Here is an 18,853-nt window from a genome sequence, read left to right as displayed (position 1 = left end):
TCTAAACAGTAGAAGGCTACTAGTTCTGTCCCTGTAATTGCCTTCGAGTGTCATCTGGAGTTATGCCTAAGTTATGCCTAGGCAAATCAATAAAAAGAATTGTCCTCTTGTGTTTTTATAGAAGCTTTGGAAGGGAGGGGTCTCTGCCTATCTCTCTATCGTCCGTCCGTCCATCTGTCCGTCCATCTGTCTGTCTGTCTGTCCGTCCGTCCGTCCATCCATCCATCTATCATCTATCTACCTACCTACCTACCTACCTACCTACCTACCTACCTACCTACCTACCTACCTACCTATCTATCTATCTATCTATCTATCTATCTATCTATCTATCTATCTATCATTTCTGCCTCTACCTTTCTAAATAACTATTTCACTCCAACACTGTGATGGGTTATTATTTTCTCTTAACGTGGCATTTGGGTCCTAAATATGAAAAGTGGAACATTTTCTCTGGCTTAGATCTTAAGTAGAGGCCTTGGAAACAAACTTTATTTCACTTCAACTTGCTTCCAGGCTCAACTACGTCAAACTTTAAATGAAGAATACCACCGATGAGACTTCCTTGTCAGGCAAAGTATCTTTTGCTTAAACAGGTTGCTTGTCTCGGGATCCTTCTGTTTCCTTTTCTTTCCCCTTTGTAAATGTAGTATTTTTCCTACTGCATACTTAATGTTATTTTTAGCTTCTAAATGAATAGTGAACTCTTCTTGTTTTTTCTACACCGTATAAACAAAATGTTTTTTTTTTACAAAATATTATTTGGCAGATGATAATTCCAGAAATAAATTTGGAACAAGATGTTGAATATTTTAAGAGATAGGCAGGAAAAAATGATTATAGAACATCTGTCTGCTGGAAACCTGAAACAGCTGTGCGAAATCTTTGAAATAGACCACATAGATTTAAAGCAAATTGTTAACTTTCATGGCCATCATTAAAAGCCTAACTGAAATCAATATGAAGAAGGACCTTCTAGATCAGGGCTGTCAAACTCCCAGCCCGTGGGCTGGATGTGTCACGTGCTGGCCATGGCCATGCCCAGTTTAGTGAAGGGGAAAAAAGTCCTGTTATGTCACATGACACCACCGTGATGACGTGAGTTTGACACCCCTGTTTTAGATCTTCAAAAAACTGCCTTTCTCATTAATTAAATTATAACTCTCATCCTCCCTAGTCAGAGTAGCCAACAAGGGTTGTAATGCTACATATCTGGAGAGCAACAGATTGCGAAAGACAGTTCTAGACAGTGACGGTATACTTGAGCAGCAAAAAACTCATAGAGGACAAAGAGCCACATTGCTACATGACCAATAACTGCAGGACACAAAGGAATAGCTGGCCTGCCAATCAGCTGTTGGGTGGCTAGCAATACTGGCAGCAATAGAGCTGGCAATGTCGATGAGGCCTGGAGATGTGACAAGCATTCAGTAGCATGTCTTTCAGGGAGGAAGTGGCAGTGAAAAATGAAGTAGCAGCAGATCCTTCCTGGCAGTGGCAACATTTAGTCTCAGTTTAAAAAAAACACCAGTAGGCTGCATAAGGCTGCTTGGTGGGTCACAAAGTGAGGACAGGAAACTTTGTGACCTGTAGTTTCTATAGACAAAGGCCGGGAGCTTTAGTCCAAAATATATAAGAGATTTAGAGACACTGTATGGCTGAGATTAAATTATACTAGTACATGTGAGATCCAAGTTCAACTCTATTCAATCAAAAAGACCTTTGCAGATCTTGAGCCAGCCATCCTTTCGTTAGACAACTCATTTTATGATGTTTGTCTGTGGGTATCAAGGGGAAATAACTTGTCATTCTGAGACCTCTAGAACAGGGCTTTCCAACCTTGGCAACTTTAAACCTGGGACTTCAACTCCCAGAATTCCCCAGTAGCTTGGCTGGCTGGGGAATTCTGGGAATTGAAGTCCACTAGGCTTAAAGTTGCCAAGGTTGGAGACCCCTGTTCTAGAAGTAAGCTAAGATGTAAACATATGAATACACATTTTTATAGTGAGCCAAAATGCATCACTAAGACCATGTCCATCATACAACAGATTATATGGATTTTTGTTCATTCCTGTTCATCTGTTGCTCTTTGGAGTCATTAGAAATATCTTTAAAACACAGCACAAACTTGTTATATATAACTTTCCTCCTTCTAGATTTAGGGCCATCTCTGTAATTGTACCGGTCTCCTGAGATTTCTGATTTATGTTTAAAGTCCCAGCTTTTACCCAAACACAGATTTTAGAAGAGGGCAATTGTTCCCAAAGTTGAGCTACTCCTTCAAGGCGCTTTATAGGGCATGGGGAATGTTCCTTTGCCTGCTTTTCAGCTCCAAATTGTGGAGAAAGGGAACAGTGCAACATGTTTATTAGGAATAATGGCACACTCCCCATTGTGATTGTTATATTTGTGCCCATGAACTAAGTTTCACTATTTTCAAAAATGGCTATTGACATAGAGTTTGAACTTTTGGATCTTCTTGTTTCCTCTTCTGCACCCCAGTTTAGTTGTGTTCATCACAAATGAGCAACCCATAGCTTCTTATACAAGCACTAACGTTTTTTTAATAATGCCTGGCACTCTGTTCTCTTTTCTGCATCTGTCTCAATTTAATTTTCATATTTTCAAGAATGTAGCTCTCATATTAGATAGCAACTGAAAACATCTGGGTCTGGCTGTTAAAAATTCCAACTTTTACACCAGCAAACTAGCAAGGGTAAAACTTCCACTGCCACTTTCTATTAATTCCTTGCCCTGTCAATGCAAAAGTCATATAGCTGTACTGCCAATTTCTTTCTTGTATTGCTGAACATCAAGTGAAGGGACAGGATTGGGATATACTGAGGAGTAGCACAGTCTATGTAGTATGGTACACAAGGTATCTGCAGAGATTTCATCAAAATAATATGTGTGTTGTGATGCCACAACAAGACAGCAAGCTTGGCACCTTATATATCTGTGAGCAACATAATAAATCAACTATAATAGGAGGCTGTTCCATCAACAACATCACAATGCACATTTTATTTTTCTTCTCTTGCCTTTGAATATATGCTGTAAATGTTATGGACATTTTCTTGATTGTAGACATACCATTGCAAAGGCCATGAGCTTGATTCTTTTCTGCTTGTGTCTTTTCATTTCACCGGCACAAAGCTTTTGATAGCTTTAATGTAAGCCACTCTGGAAGATGGATCCACTGGTGCCCTTCTTCTTTGATTGAAGGATTCTTTTTCATGCAGAAAGATCTTTTCCAAATTAACACCAGAATTTTGTATCCTAAAGGTTCAAGGCCACAAAGCATTCCATAGGGCATGAGATACAACATCTCACCATTTTTGCAGAAATGTACACAATAAAGCACCTCTGCCAGAATCAGTAGGGTGCATAGGAAGCAACAGTGAGTTCCATATAATGACTTAGATGTCATGATGTCATACAAACGGTACATATTGTGTCATTTGTTTTATAAAGCATCACGCACAAGTTGTCATTTTCCCTTTTGCCTTCCTCTACCCACAGAATTCTGTCCACAACAGAACTACATCTGTTAAACCTAGCTATATCTAGCCTAATATCTTTCTTGGATCTACAAAAATTGAATTTCTTGCCTTTTATTTTTCTTTGTCCTCCTAGGAAATCCTCCACACAGAGAGCCTTTCATCTCTTGAAAGCAGCTTCACATTAGACCCAGAAGATCAACAGAATTACCCTGGTCACCAGGCAGCACACAGGTCATTGGCCAAGCAGCGATTCAGGCAGCAGAATGGGCATACATCCTTGCAAAGAGATGGACCCAGATCTTTCCTTTTCGATCTTCCAAATTTTCCTGACTTCTCAAAGGCAGATATCAATGGGCAAAACCCTAACATCCAGGTAAAGCTCTTCTGTTTTATTCTTTGAATCTGATTTTAAAGCAATCATGGACTAAACATGTATCTTTTTAAAAAAGCACTTTCACATATCAGGAACAAATGCGGGGGGGGGGAGAGATATAATAATTGGGCATTTCATACTATAAAGGAAATAAATAATATTGCATGAACTCTAGTAAATATTTGTGCACTATGTGAAAAAATATGAAAATGGTAGGTGCAGGAAAAGAATGTTTTGTTAAATTCCTGTATTTTTGCTCTTTGGTATAGCTGACATCACTATTGAATTAAATGTTCACCTTATTGATTGATTGATCGATTAACTGACTTGAAATCCCATTAGTCTTGGTGTAATATCAAACAGACTACAGACTTATCTCCTAATGTGAACAGCAGAAAAGGAAAGTGGAAATTAATGTGAGAATGTTTGACTTTTCCTTGGATGATTTTTTTAAAATTACTAACAGGGTCTCACCACAGCATCTGTAGTGATAAAATGTATACAGTTAAAGGCATAGTTTCTTTCAATTTTAATTTAAATTGGCTGACTTCTCCTGAGGATTTTGGACCACAACTAAATCAGAACGAACCTGGAATCTTTTAGACCAACGTTATTTTGGAAACCAGCTTTTGTATCTTTATTCAGGATTATCATAACTGGATTGAAAAAAAAATGGGATAACCATTAATTGGCAGCAAACAGATTTCTTTTTCCTTTGCTGCTGTCTCATGGTCATCTGAATTTTTGTAGGCCAGATCAGGGACCTTACATTTAGAATCACCATTAGATCTCAAGCAAATTCTTCTGCAATCATCTCTTAGAATATTTCCAGTATTCTAAAATAGAATGTTTGCCTATGAATAGAACTGAATACTGTTTATCTGTGAAATGTTCTCTTTCATGGTCCAGCACAGGCATTCAAATAGATATCTGTAAAGTAGTCAATTTCTTCTTCTTTTGTCTTCTCTCTACCCATTTTAGGCTTAATATGAATGAGTATTTATTTATGCCTGCCTTGCCCATTCCAGCTGGGAATTCTGGAAGCTGTCACTCTAAATGCATCTGGAGACTGGGGAAGGGCAGCTTCAATATTTCCACTTCAAAGTAGCAATCATCCACTGCTTAGAAAGATTTTCTAGGATTGTATTAACCTAGTGCCAGTGGAAATGAGCACAGTGCCTATCTGTTTACTGATTGTTTGCCTGCATCTGTTTCAGTAACAAAATATTTTATTCAGCTCCTCACAATCATTTGAAAGGGTAACCCGAGCAGCTGTTACTTTTGTGTTACAGCTGCTTTTTAAAATTTGATTGCCAAATCAGCAGCCAAATGCACCACTGCACTCAAGTAAGTGAATTCCCAGGAAGTTCTTGAAAATGAGGTACTTTTAAAGATATTTCCTTGGGGAGCATAGATTTTTTCTCTCTAAGAAGCTCTTTTGTTAATGGGCACCGATTTGACACATGCCAACTCATGCAGTCAGGCTGGCATAGCAAAGCTATTCACCAGGCAACAGGTTCACTTTCTTCTCCCTGGAAAGAAAGGGAAGTCATGTGTAAGCAAAAGGACTTGGCTGCCAAGTCATTTTATGTGTGATGTACGTTTTTGCTTCTCAAGCCTATTTAAATAGCGCCTTAGTTCCAGGAGGTCCTGAAATTTGGTCCGATATTTCATTTCTTGACCTGAATGTTCCCTTTCTTCCAATAACTATTTCCCATACTTTCATAGAGGGAGCCCTAATAACCATTTGCCACAAAATCAAATATGACCTGTTGCACGTTGAAGGCCAACCAAATCACAGTATGAGGTAGGATTTCATGAATTAAAGTTCCCTTCTTCAATTATGTTTGAGATGTTTCCTCTTTAGGCAGGGATGCATCTCACTGTATGGCATAATTTCTCCATCAAATGTCTGTGTATGTTTAAAAATACTGTACATTTCTTTATTCCATATAAAAACATGCATAGACATACACAGTGTTGCACTGAAATACAGTTGATCTGAAAAAATGGATATGGTATTACTGGAAATTAGGAACGCACTGTTAATACAAACAATGGTACATTGGTGTACTTGAGGAATTTTACCCAATCTGATGCCTTCTGGATTGGTGAGCCTGCAATTCCCAAACGTTGACCAGACTGGGGAAGAGTCACTTCTAGTACTCATAATGTTGGAGTAAATGGATCAGTGGTTTGACTGTACAGATAAAATTCTGTGTATAATACAAGTCGTTTGTATATTATTTATTTATTTATTAAACTTGTACACTGTCCATCTTACCAGAGGTGGCATACAGACATTCAATTAAAATTCAATATAAAACATTAAATCAATAAATAAGGACCATAAGTTTAAATTTCAATTAAAATAAAACTCATGAATGAAGGCTAATATACATGTCCCAGGACAATGTAGCAGGATCCAATCTGGAGCTAGAGAATAGTTCCCTGAAGATGGACTCCAGTTGACTTCTGGTGCAGACAGCCAATTAAATGATATGCCCAGGGAAAGATCCCTGGAGATTTTATCTTGGTTGTTGCTTTTTCAACTTATCAACAGAAGGAACTGGAATTCTGTTAGTTTATCTCCTGGGTTAGGGAGAGTTCTAGAATCATTCCGCAAAATCCACCATACAGCAACCATCTGCAAATACCGTAGTTTTAGGAGTTGTGTTTCAAAGCACCCTGCATGTCGACAGCTGGAGGACAGGGCTGCAATCAGTTCATTATTGAAGAAGCAGCCATTTTGGGATTTATTTTTCAAACAGACAATAGTTGTGCCTTTCATTTCTTAATCATTTTTAAGGACTATTAATCTTTATCAAACTAAGAGAAGCTCTCTTTAGCCACAGCCTGATATTCCTTTTTGAAGATCTGCAGCATTTGGGAGATTTCTTCATTGTTAAACAACAAGAAAGCTGCGAAGGCAAGCTAAAATAAGGAAGTGTGGAGTATTTTTTTTAATTAATGGAGAAATACAAGGGTAGAAAGTTGTGGTTCTAGTTTATTATTTTTGGTTATTTGTAGCTGGGTCTACTTTGGGTGGCTAAAATTTTCCGATTTTTATGATTCCTGATTGGCCGGCAATTTTTCTGTGACTTACAAAAAGCTACTCTTTCACTAAAGAGGGAGATAAGATGTTAAAAAAAATACTCCAGAGATGCAAATATATGTGGAAAGTTACAAAGCTACTTCTACATTATCAATGTAGAGGAGTCAATTGCAATTTTGGAATATAAATCTGACATTAATATTTATTAAGATGGTTTGAATATAAACCTCCCAACGCAGTTGAAAGAAGAGTTCCAAGAAAACCTGCAACTTTCAAAAGGACAAGTATGGAGCTTTTTCTTCATGGACACTAGCAAAGTTGAGAAATTATTGAGAAAAAGATACGTTTATAACTACTTGATCAACATTCCAGAGAAGAAAAAGATTTTATGAAGATAAGCTGGAAGGAGTGACTTAAACTTAAGGAGTCAATTGGCATTAGGATGGATTTTTATCAGACTGACATTTGTAATTGAAATAAAGTTTTAATGTAAAGTGGGGTCTGAAAATGCATTTTTCCCATTATATATAATGCTTAAGTAATTCTTGAAGCTTGTAAAATATTACAAGATGTATTTGAAAATATTTTAAGAAAAAAGTTAAAGAAAAATATATATTGGCTTAAAGAATAGTTTAGAGTTTTAAAAATGATGTATACAAGAATAAAAAAATTATTTTATGAGGATAATTTGGAGGGAGTGATTTAAATTTAATGAGTTAATTGGAGTTAGTTGGAACTTTATTGGTCTAACTGAAAGTGAACTTTAAAGTATGTAAGTTAAGAGGAAGTTTAAAAAAACGTATTAGAACTCTTTGATCTTAAAAATGTTTTTAAACAAAAAATAGTGTTTTAAAATAGATGGGGGGAAAGTATTTTTTTCATTAATATTAAAGAATCAAAGAATTGAATGAATTTTATTAATATAAAAGGTGTTAGTTTATAAAAAATTATTAATTGCAAATAGAAATATATATTATTTCCACAATAAGGAAGAAAAAGCAGGAATGATTGAATTGATTGCTTTATTCAAAGTGTGTGTGTATGTGTGTACATATATATTATATGTCATCACTGAGGCTGAAATCAGACTCAGAATGTTTTAGGGAGCTTGTATAATAGAGTATTTCAAAATAATTTGTCAAAAATTCCAAGGCAGCATTTTAATTCATAATAATATGCACAAATATACACCAATACTAAATAGTCCATTGATACCTTACAGCAGAAATTTAAAAAAAGGAAGTTAAATAATTGTAAAAACAATATATGTTACCTTGTGGTCCAATAATATCTAAGTTTTAATAAGATTATAAACGAGTGGCCTATGGAAAAAGAATGTTAATCATGTATTTCCTATTTTCTTTGACATTGGATCCAGCCTTCATTTGTTCATCTCTCCTCTTATTGACCTTGTACATGTCCTTGTTCTGTGCCTTCCTCTCCCTAATCCATGCTTCCACTGTGTAAAATGTGGGAATCTCTGAACATACCTACCTGTTATGGTTTTAAGAAAGTTTAAATGACTAACAAATTACAGAGGGGTATTGATAGAAAATATACAACTCTTTCTTCTTATGTAATCACAAACATAATTGTTAATGTGTCCCACTTCACAGCAGCTGTTACTTTTCACCCAATTTGCATTGTCTTTTTTTTCTCCAATGTATTCCTTAGTAGATTGCAGCTGTCTTTTAGGCTTTATAAGATTTATCAATATATTAAGAGTTTTTCTGATCTGAAGGAAGACAGCCTTTGAGGCCTCAATGCCGTTTCCTCTTGAATTCTCCAGGTGACTATAGAGGTTGTTGATGGAACAGAGTCTGAATCGGAGAAAGGTCTTCAAAGAGAAAGTAGCAAAACCAGCTGGCCTGTCCTGTCCCCAAACTGGAGAAACTGGTGGCAAAGATCCGCACCTTCTATCACTCGCATGAGTAGTGGTGACCAGGATTACAAATACGATAGCACGACTGAAGACAGCAACTTCCTAAATCCTTTGAATGGCGGGTGGGAGAGGCATCCATCAAGTCATCGGATGTTTGAATCAAAGGAGCAGCCCGAATATGGTGAGTGAGCAAGAACCTCACTGGCAAATGCGTGGACAAAACAGGAGTCCATAACAAGGGCGGAATGTTTGTGCATGCGGATAGTGAATAGAAGGGGCAGGAACAATCAGGTAGAAATCAGACTCAAAAGGAAGGCAAGTGGATGTGGTCCTATTCACAAACATCAAGGCTTCTGTACTGACAATGAACCTGTTTAGAAGCAGTGGAACTTCACAGAGTCAAAATGGTACCACCCAGGCAGAAAGATATGTTAAGCAGGGTTGTTGGAATTTCTCCAGAAAGAGAAAAACAAAACAAATTAAACTCACAAATTATTAAAAAGGCTTGAAAAACAATACAAAGTGGGCAGGGGTGGGCTGCTACAGGTTTGCCCGGATTCAGGAGAACCTGTAGCTAACGTTATGGCATGTTCAGAGAACCTCCAAATCCCACTCCTGGCTGGCCTCTCCCACTCCTCCCACCCCAACCATCCCCTTCCAGGAGTCTATATGTGACCCCTTTTGGATATGAGGTAAGTGCAAGGCCTGCACAGTTTCGGGGAGGGGGAAACATGCCTCCTGGAAGGCCTCCAGAGCCCAGGGAGGCAGTTTTCACCCTCTCATTGGGTCAAGGAAAGTCTCCAGAGCCTTGTCAAGGTGAACCCCCCCTGATTTTGTGTTGTCCCCCCCCCCTGCACTTTCATGCAGGAGGACAGCTAGGCCATGCCCACCCAGCAACCGGGCAGAGAACCCATTGCTGAAACTTTGAAGCCCACCCCTGAAAATGGGTAGGAAAGGGCATGACTGACTGGAATACATTTAGTAGAAATCTGCATTGCAATGTTTTGCTGCAGGGCTGACTACTACATGCATAAATCTCCAACCAGCATGCAGATTGGGTCTATTTTCAACAGCCAGGCTTTTCTGGTGTCCACTTCTGTTTTCCTATTTTTTGTTTTGTCTCTTCCCTTTCAGATTACATAGAGGGAGAAGGAGACTGGAGTCTGTGGTCAGTTTGTAGTACAACCTGTGGAAGTGGCAATCAGAAACGCACCAGGACCTGTGGATATGCCTGCACAGCCACTGAATCAAGGACATGTGACCGACCAAATTGCCCAGGTAGGAAATAGAGAACAGAATTGTTCATAGCCATGAGCCATATACAGGTATCCCTCCCCCCCCCATGTGTGTGTGTAGATCTAGACCAAATCATTTCTAGTACAAAACGGAGCTGCTCAGGTATCTGGAACTATTACCTTGCTTGCATCTTTATAAAGCACAGAATGACATAAAGGCTTCTCAATCACACTTTTTATTTAAGTACCTTCCATTTTTTTGGTATGGTCTACAGACGGTTGGCAGGAAAAAAAAGTGCATTTCTTGCGAAATGCACCAGATGTAGTACTGGAATTAAGAATCTCGTGCATCTTCTAATTGTTCCTCCCATTATGTAACATTAAGATAATATGAAATCTTGAAGGTTGTGTAGTTAAATCAGATTTCAGAGCACTAAGAAAAGTTATACTCTGCAGTGCTGTTCAAGGAAGAGTGGCTGAGATCAAGATAGCACATGCCTCCTTTGTCTCAGGCTCCTAATTTTGAAGTAAGTGATGAGTTCAGCCACTGGAGTGCTCCCTTTCTAATACTTTCTCCTCATGCCTCTATCACACTGTTTGAAATGCAATTAGAGAACATCTTCTGTGACTCAGATTGTAACATTTGCTGTACTGAACAATAGCTTCCCAGAAAGTAGCACACACTCATTTAACAAGGGTAATCTTTCAGCAGTTCCCAAAGGAGAATGCTGCTTACTTATTATTAATAAGTAAGTAATAAGTCAACTTTTGAAGGTAGGGTGGAGACTCTGGCTCTGGTAGATTTGCTGATCAGCTTCTCTTTCCACCAAGAGAGCAGGACTTTCCCCACTGCATACTTATCTGCAAACCAAATGCAAATTTTTAGATGGCCCTTTTAATCACCATTCAGAATTTTGAAATGTCCTAGGTCCATGATGGCGAATCTATGTGCCACAGGTTGCATGTGGAGCCATATCTGAGGGCATGTGAGGCGTTGCCCTATGTCAGCTCCAGCATGTGCATCAGCTGATTTTTGGCCTTCCGGAGGGTGGGGGAGGCCGTTTCTACCCTTCCCAGGCTTTCAGGAAAGCCTTCGGAGCCTGTGGATGGCGAAAAACGGACCCAACGGGCCTATCGGAAGTTTGTTTCTGAACTTCCGGAAACAAACTTCCGGTTTGCCCATTGGGCCATTTTTTGCCCTTCCCAGGCTTTCCTGAAGGTTGTGCGCACATGTGCGCGGGGGGGGGGAGGACATTGCATTATGGATGTGGGCACGCGGGCACACACTATTATGCACGTGCACACCCTTTTGGCACCCGAGCAGAAAAATGTTTGCTGTCACTGTCCTAGGTAAACATGGTTATGGCTATTTTATGATTTAATGCAAGTAGGAGTTACAATGAATTCTAATCTTTTGTTGGGCAGAAAGTACAATATTCACACCTGTAAAAATGCAGGTTGCGTATATTATTTTATAATTTGGCTGCTCTAAAAAGCTTCAAATAATAGACTTGCATCAGGCAAACTCAAGAAGAATATAGAAAATGTATTTCTGTAAATGATAAATCATTTTGCTGTTTCTTCAAATTTCTCAATGCTGTGTGAAGGATCTAAACTGCAGAACGCTGAGTAGGGGCAGGGTTTAACTGCCTTAAAAGTTACATATTTCTTATTGGGAGTACTGGGACTTTAATCCCTGTTCCTTGGGTATGGGATTTGAGTGAACTCAGGGATTCATCGCTTCCATGTTATCCATGGGCCTGTACCAGAAGTCTCAAGCCTGATAAATGCATTGGACTTGGTCTTTACTTCAAAGCAGATTCAAAATAATAAAATGCAAGACATCGTCATCTGTACTTGTAATTTGTAGTCAGATCCTGTTCTGATGTATGCACCCATTGTTAGCATACTGGGACCATTGCAAAGGTGAGGGACCAATCAAGATGGTCTGCCCCATGCAACTGATAGACCCACCGCGTTTTCTGAGGAACTTGGAGAATTACCCAACTATCTTGTAGGCTGTTCTGACATGCATCTTGCTCACTTTTGAAATTGAAAGGAGCAAAGGCCTTGTCACTGGAGAAGATTGCTTCCCTTCATGAATCCTGAGGGTTTTCAGGGAGATCCTATGGGAGATGAAGGAGGTGAAAAGACACCTAGAGCAATGGTGGAAAAAAGCAAAGAGTGAATGTATAACCAAACAAGGTAGCATTCCCATGTTTGAGAAAATATCATAAGAATTGTGAAGTGTGCACATTTCTCCATTGTTACTGTCTTTTGCAGCTATATATCCAGCACCCCTGTTTAAGATTATATTCCTTCCTGGAGAGGGACAAGTGTGAAAATATTCCTGCAGGCCAGTGGTGGGATTCCAATTTTTTTACTACTTGGCTCTTGGGCATGGCTTTGTGGGCGTAGCAGGGGAGGGATACTGCAAAATCCCCACTCCCTCCCCATCCCACTAACCTTCTTTCCAGCTCCGTTCTCCTGTTCAGGGCAACAAAAGAAGATCGGCTGGGAGGCAGTGTGGGTGGGGCCAGCCTGTCAGAACTGGCTGAATACCACCTTTGCTGCAGGCCCACGTGATATGTTAACAAAGTTGTTTGCAAATAAAATGATTCTCATTTAATTAGAGATGGGTACAATAGCGCACTGACAAAGGATAGTGAGGTGAACTTTGATAGTGATTTTTAAGCTTTGAAAGCAGATACGGATATGTACTCTGTTACTTGTAAGGATTCATGTTCCACCTGTCTTACTCATGCAGTTAGGTGGGACATGTGATTGGATTTGAGAGGTCGTTAACACCTTTTTGAAGAAGAGGGATGGCATCTATCTTTAAGGAAGCAATGCTGAACCTCCTTCTGAAGGGATCATCTCTCTCAATCCAACCACTTTAGCCAATGATTAGCCTATCTCCAACCTTCCCTTTTAAGAAAGGTTTTGGAGAAGATATTGGGGCTTTAATTACAGACTAATTATAGACTAAGACCTAACAGAATCCTCTCTGGTGCCCATCATGATGAAAAAGTTGAGACACAACAGGAGAAAGATTCCTACTGCTGTGTCTTCCCTAGCATTGCCACAAAGTAGGCCTGAGTCTTATATGGGGTTTGTCTCACTTCCTTGTACCCCTGGAACAAGGAGAAGATAGAGTGGGCATGGACTGCTGCTATGGTTGTTGACGAGTTGAATAATGGCAGCAAAAGAGGAGATAAGATTGCTCCATCTTGACATGCCCTTTGCTTCCTTACATGCTATTTCTCTGCTATGTGTGTATTTATTTATTTATTTTATTTATTTAATATGCTGGCCCTCTCACTGTCCAAAGTGACTCTAGGTGGCTTGCAACGGGATAAAAACATTTTTTTTAAAAAGTCAAAATAGGAACTAAGCTTCTGCTAGACTTCAACCCAATGGTGGGATTCAAATAATTTAACAACCAGTTCTCTGCCTAATGACCAGCTGGATAGGCGGGGTTCAGTGGTCATGTGACTGGGTGGACCTGGCCAAGTCAACTCTACTCATGCCGATGGGCTTTTGCCTTAGCTGTTACAATGTAATAAGGGTTAACTGAAGAGGCAGCTTCTGTAAGCAGGGCAATAAAGATTAGGCTAGAAGCAACACCAGAATGTTTCCTTCCTGCCTTCCTTACAGGATTAGCCCTGTAAAGTGGAAAAAACCAAAAGGAAATTTCTTTCAACAACCAGTTCTCAGAACTGCTTAGAAAGTTAACAATCAGTTCTCCTGAATAGGTGCGAACTGGCTGAATCCCATCACTGCTTCAACCCTATATGACTAGGATTGTTGTGAAGTCTGGCAGCGAGAGTAGTCTGGATCCTCCATGTGTGTGGATCCCAAAGTGGCCTCCTTCACTGCCTTCTCTATTTGTACATCCTTGGAGGATAAAATCCCCAATATTTTCCCTGCCAAACATCTCAGTCACATTGTTTTAATAAGCCGTAACATCAAGAGCACATCCTGTTTCTAAATAATGATTTGCTAATAATGCAGTTGGAATGTACAGCGTTCACTTCAAGCATGCAATAATGAAAAGCTTTACTGCTTTGTAGTTTTTGCCTTTATCCAAATTGTTGTAATCTTCAATGATGCCTGAAAATACGAACTTCAAAATACCAAAAAGAAGTGTTTCAAAACCCTCTATTCATTTCAAGACAACTCTGAATATCAGAGTACACAAACACTGAGTTTATAACTGATTTATAGTACTCTGGCAAGAAATCATTGTTCATGGGTTTATTACATATGTCTGATTTTTAATATGCTGGCTTTCTTTTGAATTTTTGCGCCCTTCCCAGAGGCTGTAAATAATGTTAAATAAATAATTCTTTTGCAAAATAAAGGCATGTTGTTCATTTGCTCTTGTTCTCTCCAAGTGCAATGGGACTATTTGAAACAACCCTGTGTTTTCCTTTTCCCAAATAATTTGTATAGGTCTCGAGGACACATTCAGAACAGCAGCCACAGAAATGAGCTTACTCGCAGGAAGCGAAGAATTCAATGCCACAAAGCTCTTTGAAGTTGGTAAGCAGATAATAGCAAACAGGGTGGGGTTTTCCCCCTCTTAAATTTAGCCCAGGTGATGTAGGTAGGCCCAAATTCACTCCCTCAGGAATCTTTTGACAGTCATAATCTATACTACCACATATTGGCTGAAGGGGACATCCAGGCAGTGCTACATTTAAGACGGCTGCCTCAGATTGTATGTTAGAGACTCAGTTGTATAGGCCAACAAGAAGTGGCTCTGCATAAAAAGGATCCCTAGTGTGAAGTGCGCTCTCAAATCTCATCGTGCCAACATTTTCTGGTTTTTGAATGGAGCCTCCATCAACCTTTTCCAGGAGATCTGTGATTTCCAATACGGAAATTCTAACAAAAGTGACTGTTTCCAGCTGTATCATGGGCATTCCAAGTTAAATAACACAATGAAGACAAAAGGCAAGAGCTGAATAATACAGCTGAATATAATAAGTTCAGGAAGTCTTCTTGAACAATAAATAGCTTTATAAGATCTATCCATAGTGGTTAGGACATTGTTAAGTCAAAGAATTACATAGGAATGCAAATGAAAGCCAAGGATTTCCCTGAAACTTGCAAAATATTTGGACTTTAGATACATATTCACCACCTCATCACTCATGACCATTCCACTAATGGCACATCCTGACTTGGACAGATTTCTTGCTATCTTACCAAATATTATAAGAGGAATGCAAGTCATTTCTGGCTTCAGATATAAGAGGCTATTTTAACATCACCAATTAAAAGAGAATAATTAGGATTTAATGCAGCTACTTTAAAAAAAAAAGAGATAGTATATAAGAGACGAAGACAAATTCAACTTTTATTTTGCACTAATAAGAAAGCACATGAAACTATATGTTCTGGTATTTGTGCCTTATAATATCCCTGCTTGAATTCCAATACAGCTCAAGAATGTTTTTTTTTAACCAACAACTTCTCTTCTAGTGGTACTGCAGCAGCAACAAAAACTTGAGAATATAAAAGCATTCAAGGAGAAAGGATAGCAAACATACAAATTGTCACTGACATTGATTCTAAGAAATTTGCTTTCAGGCTCAAGAATGTGTTCTTTGAAAATAATATTGAAAGCATCTGGATTTATATATTACTTTATTGGATTACTTTTAAATATCTTAAATAGCCTTTGGGGGCCAAGCCTTTACAAGGCAGCTTATCAATCAATCAATAGAATTATTTCTGCAGTGAAGTATACTTGTATAAAATAATTTAATTCAGCTTATGACTTTTTAAAAAGCGAAACAGTTAAAGATCAATCAATTAATTTAAAAAATCCTGCCATAACTCTTGACTAAAAGCATTGTTTTATGCCGATTTAAAGGGATAAACATCCAGTCCTTGTAAAGAAATTGGGGAAAATATTACTTTACTAAAAAGTGAAGCAACTTTTTGTTAAAATGTGACAGTGCTAGTCATAATCAAAACCTGCCTTTTGACACTTGAGAGATACAGTAAGACAAAGAAGGAGAACCTGTAGTATTCCGGATGTTGTCACATAACCTTAGCACCTCCAGTCACATCCAGTGGGTGCTGGGAGTTGTAGTTTAGTAACATCTAGAGGGTCAGTTTCTAAACCAATCAGTAAATCATGCACTTACTATTTTAATACGGTGTTTGATGTTTTCCTTCCTTCTGTCCTTCTTTCATTTCTTCAGCTACAGATAGCTGTGAGAGGTGGATGAGTTGCAAGAGTGAATTCTTAAAGAAGTACATGCACAAAGTAGTCAATGATCTTCCTGCTTGTCCTTGCACGTACCCCACTGAAGTAGCTTATAGCACTGCAGAGATCTACGACCGTCTGAAAAGGAAGAACTTTCGCTGGAAAGATGCAAGTGGGCCAAAAGAAAAACTGGATATCTATAAGCCCAGTGCCCGCTACTGCATCCGCTCCATGCTGTCCTTGCAGAGTACCACCTTGGCAGCACAGCACTGCTGCTATGATGACAGCATGCAGCTGATTACCCGAGGGAAAGGGGCTGGCACCCCCAACCTCATCAGCATTGAATTCTCTGCAGAACTTCATTACAAGGTGGATGTTTTGCCTTGGATCATTTGCAAAGGGGACTGGAGTAGGTACAATGAAGCCCGGCCACCTAACAATGGTCAGAAATGTACAGAAAATCCTTCGGAGGAGGACTATTACAAACAATTTCAGGAAGCAAGAGAGTACTGAAGACGAGTGTGGGAGGAGCTGATTTCTTTGAAAATTTCAAAAAGATGGGTGGTGGCGAGAAGGACACTCCAGTGAACGAACATTTGAAAATGGGATTTATCTCCCCACTCACTGTACATAGTTGTACAAAATATACAATTTTTCTAAAATATTTTATTTATGTTTGCATGTAGATACAGCATATAGTCCCCTTCGCCTTTGCACACATGAAAGTGTCTCAACTTTTTATAGTGATACGCATTCTGCTTCCGTTAAGATGAGCTTACACTCATATATTACCTGTAGTTAAAAGTGAGTATCATTGGATTTCACATGAAAAGAAAATTGCTTCTCAATGTCTTAGCCGTTCAGAATAAATGTTTGCTATTAGAAAGATCTACACATATTAAAATTTCCTTTTAGTATTGAAATGTGGTTTCTAAGAATGCATCTGTGGATAACATTTTGGCTCGCTAAGAAAATAGTGACCAGATTCATTGCAGATGTGATGAAAGTTAACTTCAAATCAAATTGTTCCTTTGCTTTGCATCAAAAGGCTGAACCTTGTGGCTGACTTTCAGAGAAATCCTGGGCTGGAGCATCTTGACATTGGAGGTTTTGACTATTGCAAAATCCTCCCAGCATCAGCATGAGATTAGCAGGACCAAAATATGAAAGGAGTAGCTATTATTGCTACTGGTATTATTATTGTTGTTCCTATCTATTGGAAGCACTAGGAGGAAGACTTCTTTATAGAGCTGTGTAATTTTTCTCACAATTGTATGAGGACCAAAAGCATTGTGGATCCTTTGTATTCTCAGCCCCTACTAGCCTGCTGCCACACACACCCTTATGAGCCTTTTCCCATGTGGTTTTCTGACATCAGAAACAACAGAAAGGTTGGTGGAGTGATGGAAACAAGGTTCCAGTGTCAAACTCTGACATTACAATTCTGTCTCTAAGCCTGGAGGCAAAGAAAAAAGACAAACCCTCCCCACTCTGCTCAGTCCAGTCCAAACAATTGCAGTTTCCCATTACTAGACTAGAATAGAATAGCAGAGTTGGAAGGACCTTGGAGGTCTTCTAGTCCAACCCCCTGCTTAGGTAGGAAAGCCTACACCACTTTAGACAGATGGTTATCCAACATCTTCTTAAAAACTTCCAGTGTTGGAGCATTCACTACTTCTGGAGGCAAATTGTTCCACTGATTAATTGTTCTAACTGTCTGTAAATTTCTCCTTAGTTTTAGGTTGCTTCTCTCCTTGATTCGTTTCCACTCACTGCTTCTTGTTCTACCCTCAGGTGCTTTGGAGAATAGCTTCGCTCCCTCTTCTTTGTGGCAATCAATGAGATATTGGAACATTGCTATCATGTCTCCCCTAGTCCTTCTTTTCATTAAACTAGACATACCCAGTTCCTGCAACCTTTCTTCATATGTTTTAGCTTCCAGTCCCCTAATCATCTTTGTTGCTCTTCTCTGTACTCTTTCTAGTAAACCCCTACAGTCTACCTCTGACACCTCTTTTATTCTGCCAAAAGCATATGTGTGCCTTCCAGATAGGATTGCTAACTCAAAGCTAAGGAGCAGCAGAAATAAAAAAACAAATTATTTAATACAAATGTGTTCATTAAATGATCTCTTTAGAGATAAATATGGATAAATAAATAGAAACACAGGGATATATTTAGACATATTTAAGGAAAGAAGAAAAGGGCAGAAGGTATGGACAATTATTTGAGGAGCAGGGAGATACATTCATGAGCAAAGATTTTAAGGAAGCCCCAGAGCATGAAACAAAATTGTGGTTCACATCCAAAGGATCTGAAATAGCAATACACAGTAAACCTGACTAGCCAATTGGGAAAGCATCAAATGTGTTTCGGCCTCCAAAAGTGAGTTTGCATATTTGATGAAAAGATGATGTGTCATTTTATGACTGATAGGGTTTATTTCCTCTATCCTAACTGCTCATAAATAAGCCATTTCTGTGTTCATCTTCTGGTTTGGGATCTGTGTACATGATACTCATCCTCTCCATTAAAGGTGCTTCGAATTTCTCTTTGCTAGCAGTGCAGAGATGTTTCTCTAT

General features: G+C 38.9%; 1 protein-coding gene across 1 annotated transcript in view; it reads left to right on the top strand.

Annotated features, from left to right (window-relative positions):
• Positions 1–17,913, top strand: part of ISM1 (isthmin 1) — a 35,090-nt gene extending 17,177 nt beyond the window's left edge. The window contains exons 2-6 of the mRNA XM_014061798.2: positions 3,637–3,876; positions 8,721–8,994; positions 9,948–10,091; positions 14,504–14,593; positions 16,267–17,913. Of these exons, the coding sequence (XP_013917273.1) occupies positions 3,637–3,876; positions 8,721–8,994; positions 9,948–10,091; positions 14,504–14,593; positions 16,267–16,784 (1,266 nt within the window). The 3' untranslated portion in view covers positions 16,785–17,913. The remainder of the gene's footprint in view (positions 1–3,636; positions 3,877–8,720; positions 8,995–9,947; positions 10,092–14,503; positions 14,594–16,266) is intronic.
• Positions 17,914–18,853: the final 940 nt, after the last annotated feature.

The sequence above is a fragment of the Thamnophis sirtalis genome, unplaced genomic scaffold (genome assembly GCF_051295495.1).
Source record: "Thamnophis sirtalis isolate CommonGarterSnake01/CBP01778 unplaced genomic scaffold, rThaSir2_p1.2 scaffold_5, whole genome shotgun sequence".
In the NCBI taxonomy this organism is placed as follows: Eukaryota; Metazoa; Chordata; class Lepidosauria; order Squamata; family Natricidae; genus Thamnophis; species Thamnophis sirtalis.
Note: the sequence above shows the minus strand (reverse complement) of the source record. Positions and strands in the feature narration are given on the sequence as shown.